We start from the raw sequence: 23,558 nt of genomic DNA, 5'->3' as shown, positions 1-23,558 counted from the left end.
TGTTTTGTGCAGATGTGCTCAGTGGTGGGGAGTGCTGGACCAGACTGCATTTTTTTGTAGGATTTTCCGTTCCACTTGGACAGAACGCAAGGCCAGTTATTTCACTGCATTTTGTACATGTGACAATCACGGACCAATGTGTGGGTGAGCTACCATATCTCCACAGTGCAAACTAATCACATGAAAGACTTTGGATTCATGGGACACACAAACCATTTTCCAGTCAATTGCAAAATCCAAACATTATCGTAGTGAGGAATTACCTGAATCAGCTGCTCCGTCCACACCTTCTTGTCCATCTTCAGGCTGCGGACTTTGGAGATGCCTGGTCCGAGAGCTCTGTGTTCGCCTGTGTGTTTTGATAACGTGGGTCAATGTCGGTGGCCACATAAAGGCTGCACCGCAGACACACGGATACCCAGCCTCGGCACCTAACACGATCAGATCTAAAGCCAGAGCACTGATGCCCAGCTGCACAAGGACCAGTGTTTCAACGTCAACTCACTCTACCTCAGTGACAAATGAGGCACCTTGAACTGGAGCCAGTGGTTGTTTGGGAACTGGGAACAACTTTGTGGGCAGTAAGATCCCACAGGCAAGGAATGAGGATGTAATCAGTGTCAGGGTGTAATCTCCCAGGATGACCCTCCCTCAGTACCGCCCCTCCCACAGTGCGGTCCTCCCTCGGTGCCGCCCCTCCCTCAGTGTGACCCTCCCTCAGTACTGCCCCTCCCGCAGTGTGACCCTCCCTCAGTACCGCCCCTCCCGCAGTGTGACCATCCCTCAGTACCGCCCCTCCCGCAGTGTGACCCTCCCTCAGTACCACCCCTCCCACAGTGTGACCATCCCTCAGTACCGCCCCTCCCGCAGTGTGACCCTCCCTCAGTACCGCCCCTCCCGCAGTGTGACCATCCCTCAGTACCGCCCCTCCCGCAGTGTGACCCTCCCTCAGTATTGCCCCTCCCGCAGTGTGACCCTCCCTCAGTACCGCCCCTCCCACAGTGCGGTCCTCCCTCAGTGCCGCCCCTCCCGCAGTGTGACCATCCCTCAGTACCGCCCCTCCCGCAGTGTGACCCTCCCTCAGTACCGACCCTCCCTCAGTGTGACCCTCCCTCAGTACCACCCCTCCCACAGTGTGACCCTCCCTCAGTACCACCCCTCCCTCCCACGATCAGGTACCTGCACATTTCTTGCACATGACCACACACAGGTTGATGGAGGCCCACTCTGGTTTGGGGATCCCACAGTCCACACACACGATGTTGGGCTCCATGGCCCAGATCTGCTCCGCAACCTCATAGTTGGACAGGGCCTCGGCGGTGGACTCCCTTAACGCTTCGACCCAATCGTCCTTCTCTGAGTCCGAATCAGCCACAAAACTGTGTGTCGAGGGTGCGGAGGTGGGGGGGGGGGGGGTCCGGTGAACAGCCCATCAGATTATTTATTCATTCAGAGAGATGGCATTGTAGCACAGCAGTCAGAGCGACACTGTTACACCTCAGGGTGTTCCAGAGTACAATTCCGGCATCCTCTGTAAGCAAGTTTGCACGTCCCTCCCCTGTGAGCGTGGGTTTCCTCCGGGTGCTCTGGTTTCCTCCCACAGTCCAGAGCCGTACAGGTTAGTAGGTTAATTGGGCATTGGAAATTGTCCTGTGATTAGGCTCGGGTTAATTCAGGGAGGTGCTGGGGAGCGCAGTTCGAGTTGCTATCCTGCGCTGTATCACTAAATAAATAAACGAATAAAATTAAGATACAGCGTAGAACAGGCCCTTCCGGCCCACAAGCCGCATCACTCAGCAACCCCCAATTTAACCCTACCCTAGTTTGACTGACCCCAAAGAAGCTCGGCCCGAAACATCGACTGTACTCTTTTTTCATCGATGCTGCCTGGCCTGCTGAGCTCCTCCAGCACTTTGTCTGTGTTACCCGGTACATCCTTGGACTGTGGGAGGAAACCAGAGCACTCTGAGGAAACCCACACGTTCATAGAGAGAGCGTAGAAACTTTTACAGAGGACACTGGAATTGAACTCTAAACTCTGGAATGCCCCGAGCAGTAACATCGTCACATTAATCGCTGCAGTGACGCAAGGGCGACAAATGTCAGATTGTAGAACTTACAGATGTCACACTGCAGAATTTACATTCACCCACATTAGATTAGGTTAGCAATGAAGCAGCAGAGAATGTCAGGGATAAAGTGCTGGAGGGGGGTGGGAGGGGAAGGAGGGGATGGGGGGAGAGGAGGGGACGGGGGCGGGAGGGGAAGGAGGGGACGGGGGGGGGGAATAGGACACCAGGTTTTTTAAAGATAAAGACCTGCTTTATTTGTCACACGCACATCGAAACATCAATGAAATCATAGAATATCACCACCCCAAAGCATGCCCTTTGGCCTATCTAGTCCATGCCAGACTAGTAATATCCCTAGTCTGATTTACCTGCAGCTGGACCATATCCCTACATAGCTTCCCACCCGTGTACCTATGCAAACTTGTATGAAATGCTGAACTCGAACCTGTGCTCATCAGCTCATCACTTCCACTGGCAGCTTGTTCCACACTTGCACCACCCTGTGTGTGATGTCCCCCTTCAGGTTTCCTTTAAATATTTCACCTTTCACCCTTAACCCATGACCTCTAGTTCCAGTCTCATCCAACCCACAGTGGTTAAAGAAATTCCTCATCTCTGTTCAAAATGGACACATCCCTATATTCTATGGCTGAGCCCTCTGGTCCCAAATTCCTCCTACAAGAGGAAACATCCTCTCCACATCCACTCTCTGGCCAGACCTTTCAATATTCAATAAGTTCCAATGAGATCCCCCCTCATTCTGGGACAAGCCCAGAGGCAAATGTTCCCCATACTTTAACTCTTTCATTTCTGGGATCATTCCCATGAACCTTATCTGGACCCTCTCCAATGTCAGCAAATCCTTTCTTAAATACGGGGCCCAAAACCGCCCACAATACTCAAAATATGATCTGTCCAAAGCCTTATAAAGTCTCGGCCTCTCAGGTTGTGTGGGAAAGCAGCTCTCTCAGAACCGGAAACACAAGCATGAGAACATCTGCAGATGCCAGAAATCTAAGGCAACACTCATCAGGTTGTTATAGTCAGTGATTCTAACTTCCACATATTGACTGGGACTCCCATACTGTCAAAGGACGAGATGGGATAGAGTTTGTTAAACGTGTTCAGGAAAGTTTCCTTCATCAGTGCGTAGAAGGCCCCACAAAAGAGCCCGAGATACTGGATCTGCTATTGGGGAATGAGACGGGGCAGGTGACAGACGTTTGTGTAGGGGAACACTGCATCCAGTGACCACAAGGCCATGAGTTTCAAAGTAAATATGCAAAAAGGACAAGTATGGTCTGCAGACTGAGATTCTGAATTGGAGTAAGGCCAATTTCGATGGTGTCAGAAATAATCTGACAAGTGTGGATTGGGGAAGGCTGTTTTCTGGCAAAGTGTACTTGATAAGTGGGGGGGGGCTGCCTTCAAAAACAAAAATTTTGAGAGATTGAAGCTTGTATGTGCTTGTCAGAATAAGAGGTAAAGATAACAAGTGTAGGGAATCTTGGTTTTCAGAAGATAGCAAGGCCCTGGTTAAGAGAAAGGAGGAGGGGATTAGCAGGTATAAGCAAGCAGCAACAAATGAGGTGCTTATGGAGTAAAAGAAATGCAAGAGAGCACTTTAGAAAAGAAACCAGGAAGTTGCCCTAGCAGACAAGGTGATGGAGACTCCTAAGGGATTCTACAGATATATTAAGAACAAAAGGATTGCAAGGGACAGAATTGGTCCTCTAGAAGACCAGAATGGTAATCCATGTGTGGAGCCAAAACAGATGGGGGAGATCCATAAGGACGTTAAGATATAGAAGCAGAAAAAGGCCATTTGGCCCATCTTATCTGATATACTATTTCATCATGGCTGATCCAGTTTCCCTCTCAGCCGCAATCTCCTGCCTTCTCCCCACATCCCTTCATGTCCCAACCAATCAAGAATCTATCAACCTCTGTCTTAAACATACATAAAGACTTGGCCTCCACAGCTGCCTGCGGCAAAGAACTCCACAGATTCACCACACTCTGGCCAAAGAAATTCCTCCTCATCTCCGTTCTAAAAGGACGTTCCTCTATTCTGAGGTTGTGTCCCCTGATCTTAGATTCTCCCACCATAGGAAACATCCTCCCCAAGTCCACTCTGTCAAGGTCTTTCACTATTCGATAGGCTTCAATTAGCTCACCCCTCATTCTTCTGAATTCCGGTGAATACAGGCGCAGAGCCATCAAACACTCTTACTCTGACAATCCATTCAATCCTGGAATCATTTTTGTGAACCTCCTTTGAACCCTCTCCAGTTTCAGCACATCCTTTCTTAGATAAGGGGCCCAAAACTGCTCACAATACTCCAAGTGAGGCCTCACTAGTGCTTTATAAAGTCTTAACATTACATCCTTGGCTTTATATTCTAGTCCTCTTGAAAAGAATGTGAATATTTCATTTGCCTTCCTCACCTCAGACTCAACCTGAAAATTAACCTTTAGGGAATCCTGCACAAGGACTCCCAAGACCCATTCTGTCTCATTTTTTTATATTTTCTCTCCATTTAGAAGATAGTTAACCCTTGCTTCTACCAAAGTGCATGACCATACACTTCCCGACACTATTCCATCTGCCATTTCTTTACCAATTCTCCTAATCTGACCAAGTCCTTCCATAGCCTCTCTACTTCCTCAAACCTACCTGCCCCTCCAACTATCTTCATATTGTCTGCAAACTTTTCAGCAAATTCATCAATTCCATCAACCGCTTCGTTAACATAGAACTGGTAAAAAGAATTGGTCCCAACACAGCCCCCCTGTGGAACACCACTAGTTACTGGCAGCCAACCAGAAAAGGCTCCCTTTATCCCAGTGGCCACACATTTTAATTCCACATCCCATTCCCATTCTGACATGTCTATCCACGGCCTCCTCTACTGTAAAGATGAAGCCACACTCAGGTTGGAGGAACAACACCTTATATTCCGTCTGGGTAGCCTCCAACCTGACGGCATGAACATTGATTTCTCTAACTTCCACTAATGTCCCACCTCCCCCTTGTACCCCATCCATTATTTATTTATATACACACATTCTTTCTCTCACTCTCCTTTTTCTCCCTCTGTCCCTCTCACTATACCCCTTGCCCATCCTCTGGGTTTTTCCCCCTCCCTCCCCCTTTTTCCTTCTCCCTGGGCCTCCTGTCCCATGATCCTCTCATATCCCTTTTGCCAATCACCTGTCCAGCTCTTGGCTCCATCCCTCCCCCTCCTGTCTTCTCCTATCATTTCGGATCTCCCCCTCCCCCTCCCACTTTCAAATCTCTTACTAGCTCTTCCTTCAGTTAGTCCTTACAAAGGGTCCCGGCCTGAAACGTCGACTGCACCTCTTCCTAGAGATGCTGCCTGGCCTGCTGCGTTCACCAGCAACTTCGATGAAGGCTCCCTTTATTCCCATTCTTTGCTTCCTGCCAATCAGCAATCTATCCATGCTAGAATCTTTCCTGTAATACCATGGGCTCATAGCTTGTTAAGCAGCCTCATGTGTAGCACCTTGTCAAAGGCCTTCTGAAAATCCAAGTACACAACATTAACCAATTCTCCTTTGTCTATCCTGTTTGTTATTTATTCAAAGAATTCCAACAGATTTGTCAGGCAAGATTTTCCCTTGAACAAGCCATGTTAACCATGGCCTATTTTATCATGTGTCTCCAAGTACGCTGAGACCTCATCCTTAATAATTGACTCCAACATGTTCCTAATCACTGAGGGCCTATAATTTCCTTTCTTCTGCCTCTCTCCTTGCCTGAAGAGTGGAGTGACATTTGCAATGTTTCAGTCTTCCAGAACCATTCCAGAATCCAGTGATTCTTGAAAGATCATTCCTAATGACTCCACAATCTCTTCAGCCACCCCTTTCAGATCCATTGTCTGGGTGACTTCAGACCTTTGTTTCCCAAGAACCTTCTCTTTAGTAATGGTAACTTTATACACTTCATAAGAACATAAGAAATAGGAGCAGGAGTCGGCCATCTGGCCCGTCAAGCCTGCTCCACCATTCAATAAGATCATGGCTGCTCTGGCCATGGACTCATCTCCACCTACCTGTCTTTTCCCCAGAACCTTCAATTCCCCTACTTCATGCCTCCTGACACCTGGAACTTCCACAGTGAAGAGTGATGCAAAATGCTTATTCAGTTCATCCACTAGTTCATTGTGAATGAATTTTTTGCAACTGTATTTACTCAGGAGACAGACACAGTGTCTAAGGAAGTGAGTTAAAGAGGCACTAACTTCATGGACCCTGTACAGATTACGAAGGACGAGGTGTTTGCTACGTGAGGCAAATCAGGGTAGATAAATACTCAGGGACTGAAAGTGTTCAATCGGACCCTACAGGAGGCAAGTGCAGAAGTTGCCAGGACCTTAGCAGACAGTTAAATCATCCTCAGAGATAGGGGAGGTACTAGAGGGCTGCAGGATAGCCAATGGCACTCCGCTGCTCAGAAATGGCTTTAAACATAAATGAGGAAATTATAGGCCAGTGAGTCTGACATCAGTTGTGGGAAAGTTAGTGAAAGGTATTCTAAGGCAGTGGTCCCCAACCTCCAGGCTGCGGACCAATACCGATCCGCGAAGAATGCAACGGTAGCCGGGACTCACCCAGCACATCTTTAAGAAAAAAGCCGAAATAAACAAGCTAATTAATTACGTGCCGAGTGGCACCTAATTAATTAGCTTGTTTATTTCGGCTTTTTTCTTAAAGATGTGCTGCGTGAGTCCCGGCTACCGCTGCACACCTGCATGCTTCGCAGATCGGTATTGGTATCAGTCCGCGGCCTGGAGGTTGGGGACCACTGTTCTAAGGGACTGGAAATGTAAGTATTTGGATAGACGTGGACTGATTAAGGATAGTCAACATGGCTTTGTGTATGGTGGGTCATGTCTAACCAATCTTAGAGTTTTTCAAGGAAGTTACCAGGAAAGTGGATGAAGACAAGGCAATGGATGCTGTCTATGTGGACTTTAGTAAGGCATTTGACAAAAGCCCCGCATGGGAGGCTGGTCAAGAAGGTTCAGTCGCTTGGGATCCAGGATGAGGTAATAAATTGGATTAGACATTAGCTTTTTGAGAGAAGCCAGACACTGGTAATAAAGGGTTATCTCTCTGACTGAAGGCCTGTGACGAGGGATTGGTGCTGGGTCCTTTGTTGTTTGTCATCTGTATCAATGATCTGGATAATAATGCGGCTAACCAGATCAGCGAATTTGCAGATGATACCAAGATTGGGGGTGTAGTGGACAGTGAAGAAGACTATCATGGCTTGTAGAGTCACCTGCATCAGCTTGGGAAAAAAAAGGGCTGAAAAATGGCAGATGGAATTCAATGCAGAGAGGTGTAAGATTGTCCACTTTGGTAGGACCAACCAGGGTAGGCTTAAACAGTGAAAAGTAGGGCATTGAGGAGCATAGTAGAACAAAGGTCCATAATTGTTGAAAGTGGCATCACAGGTAGATTTGGGTCATAAAGGCAGCTTTAGACACGTTGGTCTTCATAAATCAATGAGGGCAGGAGACGGGATGATATGTTGAAATTGTATAAGACATTGGTGAGGACTAATTTGGAGTATAGTGTGCAATTTTGGTCACCTACCTACAGGGAAGATGTAAACAAGGTTGAAATAGTACAGAGAAAAATTTAGAAGGATGTTGCTGGGTCTTTTTCACTGAAGCTGGGAGGGACTACAACCAGAGGTTATGGTTTAAGGGTGAAAAAGTGAAAAGTTTCAGGGGAGCACAAGGAGAAACTTCTTCTCTCAGAGGGTTGTGAGATTGTGGAACGAGCTGCCAGCACAAGTGGTGCATGTGAGCTCAATTCCAACATTCAAGAGAAGTTTGGATAGGTACATGGATAGTAGGGGTATCGAGGGCTGTGGCCCCGATGCAGGTGGATGGGAGTAGGCAGTTTAAATGGTTTCGGCATGCACTAGATGGGCCAAAGGGTCTTTTTCTGTGCTGTACTTCTTTATGACTCTATCACACACGCAAAATATTGGAGGAACTCAGCAGGCTAGGCAGTGTCTACAGAAAGGAATAAACAGTCAACATTTTGGGTTGAGTCCTGATGAAGGGTCTTGGCCCAAAATGTGGACTGTTTATTCCTCTCCGTAGATGCTGCCTGACCTGCTGAGTTCCTCCAGCATTTTGTGTGGGTTGTCTGAAAACTGGACCAGCATTTCATTGACTCTTATTAATTGATTTAGAGGTACAGTGTGGAACAGGCCTTTCCAGCCCAACAAACCATGCCCCCCCGACAACCCACTGATTTAACCCTAGCCTAACTGCAATGACCAATTAACCTACTTGCTGGTTCCAATTCAGACTGTAGGGAAACTGGACCACAGGAAGATCGAAAAGGCTTTCTTACAGAGGACTCAAGAATTGAACTCTGAACTCTGACGGTCAAGCTGGAAGAGCGTCGCGTTACCCACGATGCTTTTCTGTTCTCTGGGGCTGCAAGGACCGGCGAAGGGGTGGAAATTTGAACGTACCTGAAGGTTCTGTACGGTGTCGTGAGATCGAATGCCCGCCTGTCTGTCTCCTTCACCGTGGCCACATTCATTTCCACAGAGGTGATGCCAATCCCAAGCCGATGATCCTGCAGATCAGAACAGGCAACATGGTGACATAGATCTGAGCGGGCTCACGGGGTGCACAGAAGGGGTCATGAGCAGTAGGGGTGGCAGGCGGAGAACAGAGGAGGGGGCCAGAAGAGAAGCGGGCAAGGAGGTTAGAGCCAGTGGGAGACGAGAGGGCGGGAGAGTGAGATAGAGAGATCATAGGCCCTCCCACAGTGTGACCAACCTTCGCTCAAATTTATAATGAACAGCGACCTCAAAAATCTTGATTTTTTGCCCAGGGACAACAACATGTGAGCACTGAATGTTGAAGTAGAAGTAAACCTGAAGCTATTCTAATGGTAATAAGCTGTTCCACTTTAACTGAACGAGCAGTTCTTTTGTGCTTCTCGCCCTTTGCTTCTTTGGAATTCAACATGTGAATGAATAACTTCTTCAATAAAAACTATAAGCCAGTTCCAAACTCTGCAGACAAATCATCACAAACTCCATGATGTCAGCAACTCACCCCCACCCCCCCACATCAGAAACCAGAAAAGGAAACGTGATTGCATACGATTGTGAAATATACTTAACATGCCAACAAGGTAGAGGGTGCCAACATTTTGTGCGCAGTTTAACATAGAATACTACAGCACAGTACAGGCCCTTCGGCCCACAAGGTTGTGCCAACCCTTCAACCCTGCCTCCCATATAAGCCCTCAACTTAAATTCCTCCATATACCTGTCTAGTACTACTAGTCTCTTAAACTTCACTAGTGTATCTGCCTCCACCACTGACTCAGGCAGTGCATTCCACGCACGAATCACTCTCTGAGTAAAAAACCTTCCTCTAATATCCCCCTTGAACTTCCCACCCCTTACCTTAAAGCCATGTCCTCTTGTATTGAGCAGGGGTGCCCTGGGGAAGAGGCGCTGGCTATCCACTCTATCTATTCCTCTTATTATCTTGTACACCTCTATCATGTCTCCTTTCATCCTCCTTCTCTCCAAAGAGTAAAGCCCTAGCTCCCTTAATGTCTGATCATAATGCATACTCTCTAAACCAGGCAGCATCCTGGTAAATCTCCTCTGTACCCTTTCCAATGCTTCCACATCCTTCCTATAGTGAGGCGACCAGAACTGGACACAGTACTCCAAGTGTGGCCTAATCAGAGTTTTATAGAGCTGCATCATTACATTGCGACTCTTAAACTTTATCCCTCGACTTATGAAAGCTAACACCCCATAAGCTTTCTTAACTACCCTATTTACCTGTGAGGCAACTTTCAGGGATCTTAAATTCCTTTGCATGAGTACACATGCACAGCTTAGAGGGAACATTGAGCGTGACCGCCCCTCAGTACCACCCCTTCCACAGTGTGACCCTCCCTCCCTGGGTACCGCCCCTCCCACGGTGTGACCCTCCCTCCCTTGGTACCGCCCCTCCCATGATGCAACCCTCCCTCAATACCACCCCTCCCTCACTGTGGCCCTCGCTCAGTACCACCTCTCCCTCAGTGTGGCCCTCCCTCAGTACTCCCGTCCCACAGTGTGACCCTGTACTGGAGAATCCCATTTCTGAACGGGAACAACTCAGGTGAATACTTGTCAGTGTCATGGACAAGCTAGCAAACTCACGATGTGGCTCTAAAGTGCAGTGCTGCCCAGCCAGTGGAAGGGACTCACCTCTTCGTTCTTGTAGAGCCACACCTTGTCTCCCCGGATTGATACGTAGACCTTATTCCGGGATGCCCGCAGTTCCAGATATCCGTACTTCTCCCCGAATTCAGAGATGCTCTCCCTCAAGAAGTAGTCGGATGCACGGGTCCCCCTCGACTCCAGACGCTCCTTCTTCTCCTCCGCTGTTTGCTGGATCACTCGCACCCATTCATTCCGCTCTCCTACAGCGGACACAACAGCGGTCTCAGTCTGGCGTCCAGGAATTCCAACATTCCACCTCCCTCCGCCTTGCTCTGACATTCCGTATCCCTCCCACTTTTCCCCTTCCTTCCTTCCAATCTTTTATCCTTCAAAACTCCCTCCATTTTCCCACTACCCTCGCTCTTTTACCCTCCCAACGTCCAATAAACATTCCACCTCCTCTTCTCATCTTCCAAATTCCCTCCAAACCTCTATTTCCAACCCTCCTCTCTTGCCTCCATCCTCACATTTACCTCTCTCCCTCCACCCTCAGCTCTGCCTCCAACACTCTCAACCCCCTCTCCACCTTCCCTCCTCACTCCAATTCCCTCCCTCCAGATCACACCCTCCCTCCCGCACTCCTCCTCCAACCCCCCATCCTCCTCCCTCCCAGTAAACTCGTTCATCCCTCCCTCCAACCCAATCCCCACCTTCCCTCCTCCATCCCGCCACGGTACCAACTTCCCACCAATCATTCCTCCTCCTTTCACTTCCCCACCAAACTTCCCAACACTAATGCCAACCCTCTCCTTCCATTTCCTCAGAGACGGTGGGCAGGGGGTGGGGAGGAAGTGCAGTGTGGAAAGCGGAGGATGTATGGGCGAGTGTTGAAGTTAGAGGGGTGCATGGAAGGCAGAGGGTGTAGGGTCAGATACGGAGCCCACTCACCGTCACTCTCCGCCCGGAACACAAAGGTACGGTTGGACGTGACAACCTCAAACTTCTGCTCACCGACGTAGGACACCCGTGTGATGGATCTGACAGAGATCACTCGTTTGGAGTAAACTTCCTGCAGGATGAGTGGGTAGGGAGTGAAACCTCAGTGTGGACACAGAGAAACAAAGAACCACACTGGGGACTTTCATCCAGTCTACACCGTCACAGCTGATCAATCCCCAGTCTCAGATCGACATTCCTGCCTGTTCCACAAAACACCTCAAATGCCCCTTCAAGCTCAGAGATTCTTCCCCCCCCCCCCCATCGGGCAGGAGACACAAAAGCCTGGGAGCATGTCCCACCAGGATCAAGGACAGCCTCTACCCCACTGTTAGAAATACAGTTATGTGCGTCTACATCAGTTTTTAAAGTCGGTTTGTCATGTGTTTCTGTGATATCATTCTGGAAAAACATTGTATCATTTCTTAATGCATGTATTACTAAATGACAATAAAAGAGGACTGTGTCCTCATAATCTAATCTAATCTAATCCAACACAGTCCGAGGATGTGCTGGGGGCAGCCCACAAATGTCGCCGTGTGCCAACATAGCATGCCCACAACTTGGTAACCCTTATTAACTGGTACACCTTTGGAATGTGGGAGGAAACTCCTGCTGTCGCAGGAAAACAAACAAACTCCTTACAGACTACGGTGGGAATTGAACCCTGGTCACAGCTGCTGTAAAGCGTTGTGGGGCTCCTCAGTCACTTTCTTGATGTTTGTGGGTCAAGAACACAATAGCAGGTCTTTCATTGACCTCGGTATCATAATACAATCAAATGCAGAAGTTCAAAATTAAATGCAAATGCCACTGTTTTTCACAATTACTGGAATGCAGGTCGAGCACAGGGCGTCCTGCACCAACAATGAGAAGTCTGAAAATAAGTGCAAGCACTGAAGGTTTTCGCAATTACTGAAAGGGAATTCAGATATGGGACAAGCAAGCACAGTGCACAAGCAGCAGACGGAAGCTGCTCGCCTTCCTGCAAGAGCACTGGAGGCCCTCCGTGGGCCTGGGTCCACCGTGGATGTTGTCCCTAGCTACCATACGTAAGCCAGGGCAGCGCGATGTGGAGAGCAAGCTGTTGCCCACGCAGCAGGATCCACCTCTCCAAGCAGCTGATGGACGGCAGAGACCGATACAGTTTGGCACCAGCAACGTCGCAGGAGTTGCCAGTCAGCATTGTCTGCCTTCGGGACTCAAGCTCTGGATTCTTCTGCAGGGTTTACTCCCAAAGCCTTCCCCTTGAGTGGGTATAGCCACAAGGCAGCGGAGGTTTGAGATCAGAGCTTTCCTTCTAGATGAGATGTCGACCACGGCTAACGAGCCCCATCTGCTCAAAGCAACTGGTGTCAGTAACCTGCCTTTGCCCCTTCTCTTGTCAGTACAAACTGCCACTGGGCTTAGTAGCCAAGCTACACGTGAAGGCCAGGAGCATTTGATAGGTAGTGGAAGCTGATCCCCACTAGCCCCTCCACGGCTATGACAACATGAAGGAACCTACAGTACTCGACACCCAACCCAACTACTACGGCACCCTTACAGTAAAGACACTGAGCATCACTGTCCACTACAATCCGCAAACAATCAGCATGGCTATTGACAACCAAAAGGTCCTGAACCACGAAGCGAATGGTTCAGTAACTGCACATCACACTGAGGACACAGTCGTAGTGCGAGGATAGTCCTGGCCACAGTTCTTGCACTTCCACATTTTAGAAGCATCTTTACCACCAACCAACTTCTTCTTGGTCACCACCTCCTCCAAGTCTGAACATAGAACAGTGCAGCACAGTACAAACACTTCAGCCCACAGCATTGCGCTGATCTTTTAACCCACTCCAAGATCAACCCAACACTTCCCTCCAACATAGCCCCTCATTTTTCTGTCAGTTATGTGCCTGGAGCTTCTGAAATAGCCCTAATGGATCTGCCTCTACTACCACCTCTGGCAGTGTGTTCCTCACACCCTCCACTCTCTGTGAAACATCCCCTCTTTCCTCCAAACACCATCAAATGATGCCTCCTCATATTAGTCATTCCGCCCTGGGAAAAGTCTCTGCTTTTCTACTGTCTATGTCTCCTATCGTGTACACCTCCATGAAGTCATCTCTCATGTTTTGCTCTAAAGAGGAAAGTTCTAGCTTGCTCAGCCAATCCTCACAAGACACGCTCTCTAATCTAGACAGCATCCTGGTAAATCTCCTCCGCACCCACTCTAAAGCTTCTATGTGCTTCCTATAGTGAGGTTACCAGAACTGAGCACAATATACAAAGTGTGGTCTAACCAAAGTTTTATGGAGCTGCAACATTACCACATGGTTCTTGAACTCACTCCCCAGAATAATGAACAACAATGCACCTTATGCCTCCCTAAGCACCCTAACAACTTGTGCAGAAACTTTGAGGCATCTATGGAATTGGACCCCAATATTCTTTCTATTCTTCTACACTGCTAAGAATCCTGCCACTAACCCTGTACTCTGCCTTCAAAGTCGACTTTCACTTCACATTTTTCCAGCTTGAATTTTATTACCTCACTCAACCTATCCACGTAAGACATGCTCTTTAATCCAGGCAGCATCCTGGTAAATCATCTCTGCACCCTCTCTAAAGCTTCCACATCCTTCCTATAACTGAACACAATACTCCCAAGTATTGGGAAGTATCTTAATCACCAACTCACCTGTCCCCATTTCCCCAAGTCCTGAGTTAGAACATGCCCACATCTAGCCCCTGCCAAACTGATCTGCACCCCAACACTCACCCTTTCTCAGCAAAGTTCACAGCTACCATTGGGCAAGAGGTACAGAAGCCTGAAGTCCTACAACACCCGATTCAGGAACAGCTACTTTCCTACATCCATCACGTTCTGAAACTGAACTGTGTGCCCGTAACCCCACCTCAGCAACGGATCGCACGAGGCTACAGAGGGTGTGGACTCGGCCAGCTCCTGCAGGCTCCCCACCATCAAAGACATCTTCAAAAGTCGATGCCTCAAGATGGCATCGTCCACCTCTGATGACCCCTACCATCCAGGACATGCCCCCTTCTCACTGCTCCCACCAAGGAGGCCCAGCACTAAAGACACACACTCAACATTTTAGGAATTGCTTCTTCCCCTTTGCCATCAGATTTCTTTATGAACAATGAACCCATGTATACTACCTCACTATTCTGTTCTCTTTTCACACTATTTTTATATATTCTAAGGGTAATTTATAGTAATTCTTTTATGTATTGCAATGTACTGCTGCTGCAAAACAAATTTCATGACATATGTCGAGATAATAAACCTGATTCTGACTCTTCTATCATTAATACCCATCAGCGGGGAGGCAGACACAAATTCAAAGTTTTAGGAACAGTTCCTTCCCCTCCTCCATCAGATTTCCGAACTGTACATGAACCCATGAATACGAACTCATTATTCCTTTTTTCCACCTTTTATTTTGGTAACTTATAGATTTTTATCTTTGTCCTATACTGACCACAAGATATAGGAGCAGAATTAGTCTATTTGGCCCATTGAGTCTATTCCATCACGGTGGAATCATTTGCCTTTCAGCCTCAATCTCCTGCCTTTTCCCCATATCCGTTCATACCCTTGCTAATCAAGAACCTGTCAATCTCCACTGAGATATACCCAGTGACTTGGCCTCCACAGACTGACCACTCTCTAGCTAAAGAAATCCCTCCTCATCTCCAATCTAAATGGTCATCCCTCTATTCTAAGGCTGTGTCCTCTGGTCTTTGACTCTCCCACCACAGAAAACATCCTCTCCACATCCATTCTATCACGGCCTTTCATCATTCAATAGGTTTCAGTGAGGTCACCCCATATTCTTCTGAATTCCAATGAGTAGAGGCCCAGAGTCATCGAATGCTCCACATATGACAAGGCTTTCAATCCCAGAATCATTTTCATCAAACTTGTTTGAACTCTCTCCAATGTCAGCACATCCTTTCTTAGACAAGGGGCCCAAAACTGCTCACAATACTCCAAATGAGGCCACACTAGTGCTGTATAAAACATTACATCCTTGTTTTATATGCTACTCCTCTTGAAATGAAAAGCCATCACACTTGCCTTCCTCCCCACCAAATCAACCTGAAAAATAACCTTCCTGCATGAGGACCTCCAAGTCCCTTTGCACCTCAGATTTATTAATTTTCTCTTCATTTAGAAAATGGTTAATGCTTTCATTTCTTCTACCAAAGTGCATGACCATACACTTCCTGACACTGTATTCCATCTACCACTTCTTTGCCCATTCTCCTAATCTGTCTAAGTCCTTCTGTAGCCTCTTTACTTCCTCAAAACTACCTGCCCCTCCACCTGTCTTCATTCTCTCTGCAAACTTGGCCACAAAGCCATCAATTCCATCATCCAAATCACTGACATGTAATGTGAAAAGGAGTGGTACCAACAAAGACCCCTGCGGAACGCCACTAGTCACCGGCAGCCAACCAGAAAAGGCTCCCTTTATTCCCACTCTTTGCCTCCCGCCAATCAGCAGAATCCACGCGCTTGGAATGTTGTAACTCATCACACCTACGCAAGTGACAGCAAGCTGGACTTAAGTTTGCACAAGACATCACTCTGATATTACCATTAAAAATCATACAACAGAGAAAGGGGCGCCATGGTAGCACAGTGGTCAGCACGACACAATTACAGCTCAGGATGGTGTAAGGAGTTTGTACCACGTGGGTTTCCTCCCACAGTCCAACGACGTACTGGTTAGTGGGTTAATTGGTCATTGTAAGTTAGGCTTGGGTAGGTAGTTGGGTGGCATAGGTCAAAGGGCCTGTTCTAATCTGTAGTTCTATATAAAGAAACAAGCAACTTTTCTGCAAAATAACAAATCTTACGATATATGCCAGCAATAATAAGCCTGATTCTGATTTTGACCACCTCCCTGGCATTAGTTGTTTGTCTATCTTTGCTGGCGTGTGGTTTCTTCATTGACACTATAGTGTTTCTTTGTATTTACTGTGAATGCCCAGAAGAAAATGTATCTCAGGATTGTATATGATGAAATATATGTACCATGGTAATAAATTTACTATGAACTTTGACTTCAGGCACGCACCACTCTCAGTACAAAATTAACGTCCCACACAGATCCTTTAAAATTTCTCCCTTTCACCTTAAATGCATGCTCCCCTGGTGTTTGATATCTCTGCTTTGGGAAATAAAAGATACTGCTGTCTGCTCTGGCTCATCCTCTTAGAACATCATAAACTTCTATCAGGTCTCCCTCAAGCTCCACAGCTCCAGAGAAGACAACCCAAATTTGTCTAGTGTCCGCTTATAGTGCGTGCCCTCTAATCCAGGCAGCACCCTGGTGAACAACTTCTGCACCCTCTCCAAAACCTCCACTTGCTTCCTATAATGGGGTGACCAGAACTGTTTGCAACACTCCAGATGTGCCTAACTTGAGTTTTATGAAGCTGCTACGTAACTTCCTGACCTTTGAATGCAATGCCTCAACTAATAAAAGCAAACATGCCATATGGCTTCCTAACCACCCTATCAACTCTTCCAGAGAGTTATGAATTTGGACCCCCAGATCATTCTGCACAGAAACACCTCTCAGGGTCTTGCCATTAACGTGGCTGCCACAATAGCAGAGCAGTTAGTAAAACACTATTACAGAGCCAGCAACCCCACCTCAATTCCTGCCACTGTCTGCAAGGAATTTGTACGTTCTCCCCGTGACCATGTGGGTTCCCTCGGAGTTCCCCAGATTCCTCCCACATTCCAAACACAGAAGGGTCAGAGCCGTCTCTATTTCCTGAGGAGGCTGAGGTCCTTTAACATCTGCCGGACGATGCTGAGGATGTTCTACGAGTCTGTGGTGGCCAGTGCTATCATGTTTGCTGTTGTGTGCTGGGGCAGCAGGCTGAGGGTAACAAACACCAACAGAATCAACAGACTCATTCGTAAGGCCAGTGATGTTGTGGGGATGGAACTGGACTCTCTGACGGTGGTGTCTGAAAAGAGGATGCTGTCCAAGTTGCATGCCATCTTGGACAATGTCTCCCATCCACTACATAATGTACTGGGTGGGCACAGGAGTACATTCAGCCAGAGACTCACTCCACCGAGATGCAGCACAGAGCGTCATAGGAAGTCATTCCTGCCTGTGGCCATCAAACTTTACAACTCCTCCCTTGGAGGGTCAGACACCCTGAGCCAATAGGCTGGTCCTGGACTTATTTCTTGGCATAATTTACATATTACTATTTAACTATTTATGGTTTTATTACTATTTAATTATTTATGGTGCAACTGTAATGAAAACCAATTTCCCCCGGGATCAATAAAGTATGACTATGACTATATGGGTTAGGGTCAGTAGGTTGAGGGGCACATTACATTGGTGCCGGCAGCGTCACGACACTCACAGGCTGTCTCCAGTACATCTTCGGACTATTTTGGTCAGGTAAGAGCAGAGTCGGCACAAACAGCAAATCTCCATTGAGGAGCCAGCCCAATCACAACGGGCCACGGACTCTTTCTGTGTAAACCGAGCGATTTGAGTCCCTGCTGCTGCAGTCCGGAAACAAACTCACCTTCTCGTTCTCGAAGTACCTCAGGTAGTCGGTGTCCAGTCGGACAAAGCGGCGTTGGTAAATGTAGGAGCTGCAGACACAAGGACAAGGAGAGTGGTCAGTCAGTGGCTCATCGCTGAAGGTGGCGAGTTATTCACACTGGCCTTCAAATGCAAGGAGCACCACCTCCAGCCAGCATCTCACCAGGTGCTGGAGGATCCAGTCCTTGCCAAGCACTTTGCCTCTCCCCGAACCCCAGGCTACCCCTTCCCCAGCGGCACACAGAAAATGCTGGAGGAGCTCAGCAGGTCAGGCAGCAATAACGGAGAGGAATAAAGGGTTGACAATTCAGGCCGAGGCTCTTCATCAGGACTGGAAAGGAAGGGGAAAGAAGCCAGAATAAGAAGGTGGGGGGGGAGGGGGGGTGGGTAGGAGGAGGAGAACAAGCTGGAAGGTGATAAGTGAGACCAGTTGAGAGGGAAAGTGGGTGGGTGTGGGGGGGGGTGGGGGAGAGAGAATAAAGAAGCTGGAAGGTGATAGGTGATAACGGTAAAGGGCTGAAGGAGGAAACTGATAGGAGAGGAGAATTCTCTCAATGACCACCCCTTTCAATTTGACTTCCCATTACCATTCCAGCACGTCTGTCCATGGTAATTTCTCCCTCTCCCTCCTTCTTCTTCTGCTGGGTTCTGCCCCCTTCCTTTCCAGTCCAGATGAAGGCTTTCTACCCAAAACGTTGCCCGTTCATTCTCCTCCTTAGACGCTGCCTGACGTGATGAGATCCTCCAGCATTCTGTGTGTGTTACTCAAGATTTTCAACATCTGTAGAAACTCTTGTGTTTACCCCTTCCTCCGCCTCACACAAAGCCACCCCCTAACCTTCTCCCCCAAAAAACTCACAGCCGCTTCCCATCACAACCCCCTCCTACCACTATACATATATACCCTACCCAAAGCCTAGGGCATTGATAATCCCAGCCTATGGGTCAAGTCCACACCAATATCAGAAGCCCCAAACAGGGCACCTTGATAACTTTACTGCTAAGATAATAAAATCAGAACGGATAACGTCTTCGCACACTGTTGAGATACAAAAGACCCACACAATAAATACGCAAAACCTCACTATGTGTTTCATTGGCTTCCACCACCCCTCCCACCCCTGGCCCAGGCTGGAGGGTCTCCAATTCAGGATGGAGGAGCAACATCTCATATTCTATCTGAGTAGCTTCCAGGCAGACAGCAAGAACATTGATTTCATGGTGTTAGAGTCATAGAATACTACAGCACATAAACAGGCCATTCAGCCCATCTAATCTGTACCAAATTACTTATCTGACTAGTCCCATTGACCTAGACCTGGACCATAGCCCTCCCATTCATGTACCTATCCAAATTTCGCTTAAATATTGAAATCGAACCCACATCCACCGGCAGCTCATTCCACTTTGAGTCAAGAAGTTTCCACTCTCACCACCTTGAGTCAAGAAGTTTCCACTCATGTTCTCCTTAAACTTTTCACCTCTCACCGTTAACCCATGACCTCTAGTTTTAGTCTCACCCAACCCCAGTGGAAAAAGCCTGCTTGCAATTACCCTATCTATACCCTCATAATTTTGTCTTCTGTTGCTGTTGTTGTGCTGAACACTGGGGGCTCGCTACGTTGGCACTGGAATATGTGGCAACACTTGCGGGCTACCCCCAGCGTTAAGAGTTTATGTGTTCTCCCTGTGGCCATGTGGGTTTCCTCCAAGTGCTCTGGTTTCCTCCCACACTCCATAGACATACCCCATTAGGGTTAGTGAACTGTGGGCATACTATGTTGGCATGGGAAGTGTGGCAACTCTTGTGGGCTGCCCCAACAATGTCCTTGGACTGTGTTGGTTGTTTGATTACTTCATTGTATTTTTTTATTTTAGCGATACAGCACAAGGTAGGCCCTTCTGACCCTTCCTTCTGACATCATCCCAGCAATGCCGACAACCCCAATTGAACCCTAACATAATCACAGGACAATTGACAATGGCCAATTAACCAATTCCATACATCTTTGGAATGCGGGAGCAAACTGGTCACCCGGAGAAAACCACACATCCCACGGGGAGGACGTATAGAAACTCCTCAAAGAAGACGTCGAGATTGAACTCCGAGATCTGACACCCCAAGCTGCAACAGCGTTGCACTGACCGCTACGCTGCCGTGGTGCCCATGGTGACCAAGTAAGGAGATGGTCATGTTAAACTGGAGTGTGCAGGAACTCCTTCCGGTATGGGACGCGAGTTTCTGGAATTTCTGCCCCAGAGGGTTACAGACATTGGATCATTTGGGGCGTTTGAGGAGGAGTTAGTGCTTTTAAAGTCCAGGGAATTGAGGGCAATGGGAAATTGGGACAGAGCAGCAATTGAGCTCTGGAACATTTTCAAGAGGCAGTTCACAGAAGTTGTTGAACAAACTTGAGCTGTTTTCTCGGGAACGAGGAAAGATGGTGCCAGTGGTGTTTGCTGCCCCAGGTGACTTCTTCCAGTTCGTCTACAAAACAACTTATTCTGCTCTATGTCTTTCTTTTCTTCTCCAGGTGGGTTAGGTTCTGTCGGAGTTCGGGATCTACACCGTTCTTCACAAGCAGTGGCTTTTCAGCCTCCTGTGCGACCTGGCATTTCACTATCTCCAGGAACAGCCTGAAAGACGTGCACCTTCAGAGAGCAGCCCTGTAGATGACGTGGTTCCTCACTGATTTCACCAACTGAAGCGTTGTGAGAGACTATAGACAGCAGGCGGTGTGTGCTGCTGAGGAAGAAGGCCCCTGAACACGACTGATCCCGCTTTCTCTCTATATATGGCGAGATGGGGGTCTTGGAGAAGCACCATGGGAGACTGTAACATCAACAGTGTTGCAGGAGTGACCTCTCCCTCGCTCGAGAGCCACAGCCTGTCTGAGATGCCAGAGTGCTGGGTTGTGAACTGCAGTTTTTGATGCACTCTGGATCAAGGTCTCTTTGAGGGGACGAGAATGTACTTCTGCTAGCACAAGTGGGGGAGGGTCGATGCATCTGCTACTGCTTGTGCAATGGAAGGGCAGGGGGGTTTCAGGGTCCTGATGTTTCTATCATTCATTCTTGTTTCGTGGATGTCAGTGAAGAGTAAGAATTTCAGGCTGTATACTGTAAACATTCTCTGATATTAAGTTGAACCAGTTGAACTATTGGTGTAGACAGAGGTGATTAATTTAGTTCGACACACACAAATTACTGGAGGAACTTAGCAGGCCAGGCAGCATCTATGGAAAAGAGTACAGTTGGGCCAAAACCCCCTAGCAGGACTCAAAAGAAAAAAAAAAGCTGAGGAGTAGATTTAAAAGGTGGGGGGAGGGGAAAAGAGAAACACAAGGTGATGGGTGAAACCTGAAGGGAAGGGGTATGAAGTAAAGAGCTGGGAAGTTGATTGGTGAAAGAAACAGAAGACCATGGACGAAAGTTAGGAGCACCAGAGGGAGGCGATGGGCGAGCAAGGAGATAGTGAGAGGGAAAAGGGGATGGGAAATGGTGAAGGAGGGGAGGTGGGGGGCATTAATGGAAGTTTGAGAAATCAATGTTCATGCCATGAGGTTGGAGGCTACCCAGACAAAATATAAGGTGTTGTTCCTCCAACCCAAGTGTAGCCTCAGCATGACATGGATGGACATATCAGACTGGGAATGGGAAGTGAAATAAAAATGAGTGGCCACTGGGAGATCCCACTTTCTGCCGAAGGGTTTTGGCCTGAAATGTCAATTGTACTCTTTTCCATAGATGCTGCCTGGCATGCTGATTTCCGCCAGCACCTTGTGTGTGTTGCTAAGATTTCCAGCATCTGCAGATTTTCTCTTGTTTGTAGTAATTTAGTTGGGCAGTTGATTACAAATTTGTTTCGTTTGGCCCAACACCGTGGGCCAAAGGGCATGGTCCCATGCCACACTCTTCTATGTTCTCTGACGACATCCATCGTTAGTGGCCTTTCACACCCAGGACAGGACATGCCCTCTTCTCGTTACTACCAAAGAGGAGATACAGGAGGCTGAAGACCCACACTCAACGACTCAGGAACAGCTTCTCTCTGCGACCCTTTCCAGACATGAAGAAGGAAGAGGGAAGATGGGGAGGTAGGAGTAAGGAGGCAAGAGGGAGAATTTACTAGAAGTTAGGGAAATCGATGTTCACGCTGTCAAGATTGGAGGTGGCCCAGACAGCATAGGGGATGCTGCTGCCCCTACCCACCTTCCCCTGATAGCTTGTACTCCTTCCCTTTCCCCTCCTCCCCACCTTCAGTTTAGGAACAGCTCCTTCCTCTCTGCCATTGGGTTTCTCAACACTACCTTTCCTGAACACAATTTATTTTCGTAATTTTTTTTAGTAACTTTACATATTTGCACAGAACTGCTGCCACAAGATTTCACACCACACATGTCAGTGATCATAAATGTGAATCAGAGTCTGATTTCGAGACCCTACTGAATGGGGGTTGGAACGGATCCTTCAGGTTGTCATTGCCAGGAGGGCAAACTCCCACTACCTATTAAATGCTCCCTCTGGTGTGTGTCTCAAATAGCCTCAGATGACCAGTTCCAGCTTCTGGCCTTCACCTGTGGTTTTAGTTGCTAAGCCTGGTGGAACCACTTCCACTGGCAGCAGAGGGGGCAAAGGTGGGTTATTAGCACTTTAAAACCAGTCACTCCGGGCAGACTCACCAGCTGTGGTTGATCACAGGACAAAGGAGCAGAAGTAGGCCATTCGGCCCATCGAGTCTGCTCCGCCACTCCGCCATGAGCTAAACTATTCTCCCATCTAGTTCCAATTTCCGGCTTTTTCCCCATATCCCTTGATACCCTGACTAATTAGATACCCATCAATCTCCTCCTTAAATACCCTCAATGATCGGGCCTCCACAGCTGTATGTGGCAACGAATTCCATAAATCCATGACCCTCTGGCTAAAAAAATTTCTCCTCATCTGTTTTAAATAGGTACCCTCTAATCCTAAGACTGTGGCCTCTTGTGCTGGACTCACCCACCAGGGTAAACAGCCTTTCCACATCTACTCTGTCCAACGCTCTCAACATTCAAAATATTTCTTGAGATCCGCTCTCATTCTTCTATACTCTAATGAATACAGTCCAAAAGCCGACAAACGCTCCTCATATGTTAGCCCCTGCATTCCAGGAATCATCCTCATAATGGTTGGCAGCTCATCTAGAAGAAAGAGTCGGATCTCAAATCTCCACTGCCTTGCAGCTATACCCACTTATAGGGAAGACTTCAGGAGTAAACCGCGAGGGAAAAATGCGGAGCTGGATCCTGATCCTTCGAGCAGTCCTACATTGAGTTCAATGCTGACTGGCCACTCCTGCGAAGCTGCTGGTGCCAAATTGTATCGGCCTCTGCCGTTCCTTTGAATTCATCAGCTGCTTGGAGAAGGGTAGCCTGCTGCACGGGCAACAGCTTGCTCTCCATATTGTCCTGCCTAGGCTTACGTATCACACAGACAGCTGGGATGCAGCATCCGTGGTCGACCCTGACTGACGGAGGGCCTCATTCAATGATGGGGAAGGTATGAGCAGGTCAAGTGGCCTGCTCCTGCTGAAAGGAGAAGGGTTGGTGCGCTGATTGGCCTTCGATGCCCCCTCTCAAAGCCCACTGAAGTAAAATTCTACTCTAA

General features: G+C 48.0%; 1 protein-coding gene across 9 annotated transcripts in view; it reads right to left on the bottom strand.

The window, feature by feature from the left end:
• Positions 1 to 23,558, bottom strand: part of LOC140199979 (arf-GAP with Rho-GAP domain, ANK repeat and PH domain-containing protein 1-like) — a 290,953-nt gene that overhangs the window by 66,897 nt on the left and 200,498 nt on the right. For all 9 annotated transcript variants that reach the window (XM_072262527.1, XM_072262524.1, XM_072262526.1 and 6 more), the window contains 6 exons: positions 17,890 to 17,959; positions 11,257 to 11,377; positions 10,354 to 10,568; positions 8,599 to 8,705; positions 1,180 to 1,379; positions 264 to 349 (listed from right to left, as the gene is read on the bottom strand). In XM_072262527.1, coding sequence (XP_072118628.1) covers positions 264 to 349; positions 1,180 to 1,379; positions 8,599 to 8,705; positions 10,354 to 10,568; positions 11,257 to 11,377; positions 17,890 to 17,959 — 799 coding nt within the window. The remainder of the gene's footprint in view (positions 1 to 263; positions 350 to 1,179; positions 1,380 to 8,598; positions 8,706 to 10,353; positions 10,569 to 11,256; positions 11,378 to 17,889; positions 17,960 to 23,558) is intronic.

Source organism: Mobula birostris, chromosome 7 (assembly GCF_030028105.1).
Source record: "Mobula birostris isolate sMobBir1 chromosome 7, sMobBir1.hap1, whole genome shotgun sequence".
Classification (NCBI taxonomy): domain Eukaryota; kingdom Metazoa; phylum Chordata; class Chondrichthyes; order Myliobatiformes; family Myliobatidae; genus Mobula; species Mobula birostris.
Note: the sequence above shows the minus strand (reverse complement) of the source record. Positions and strands in the feature narration are given on the sequence as shown.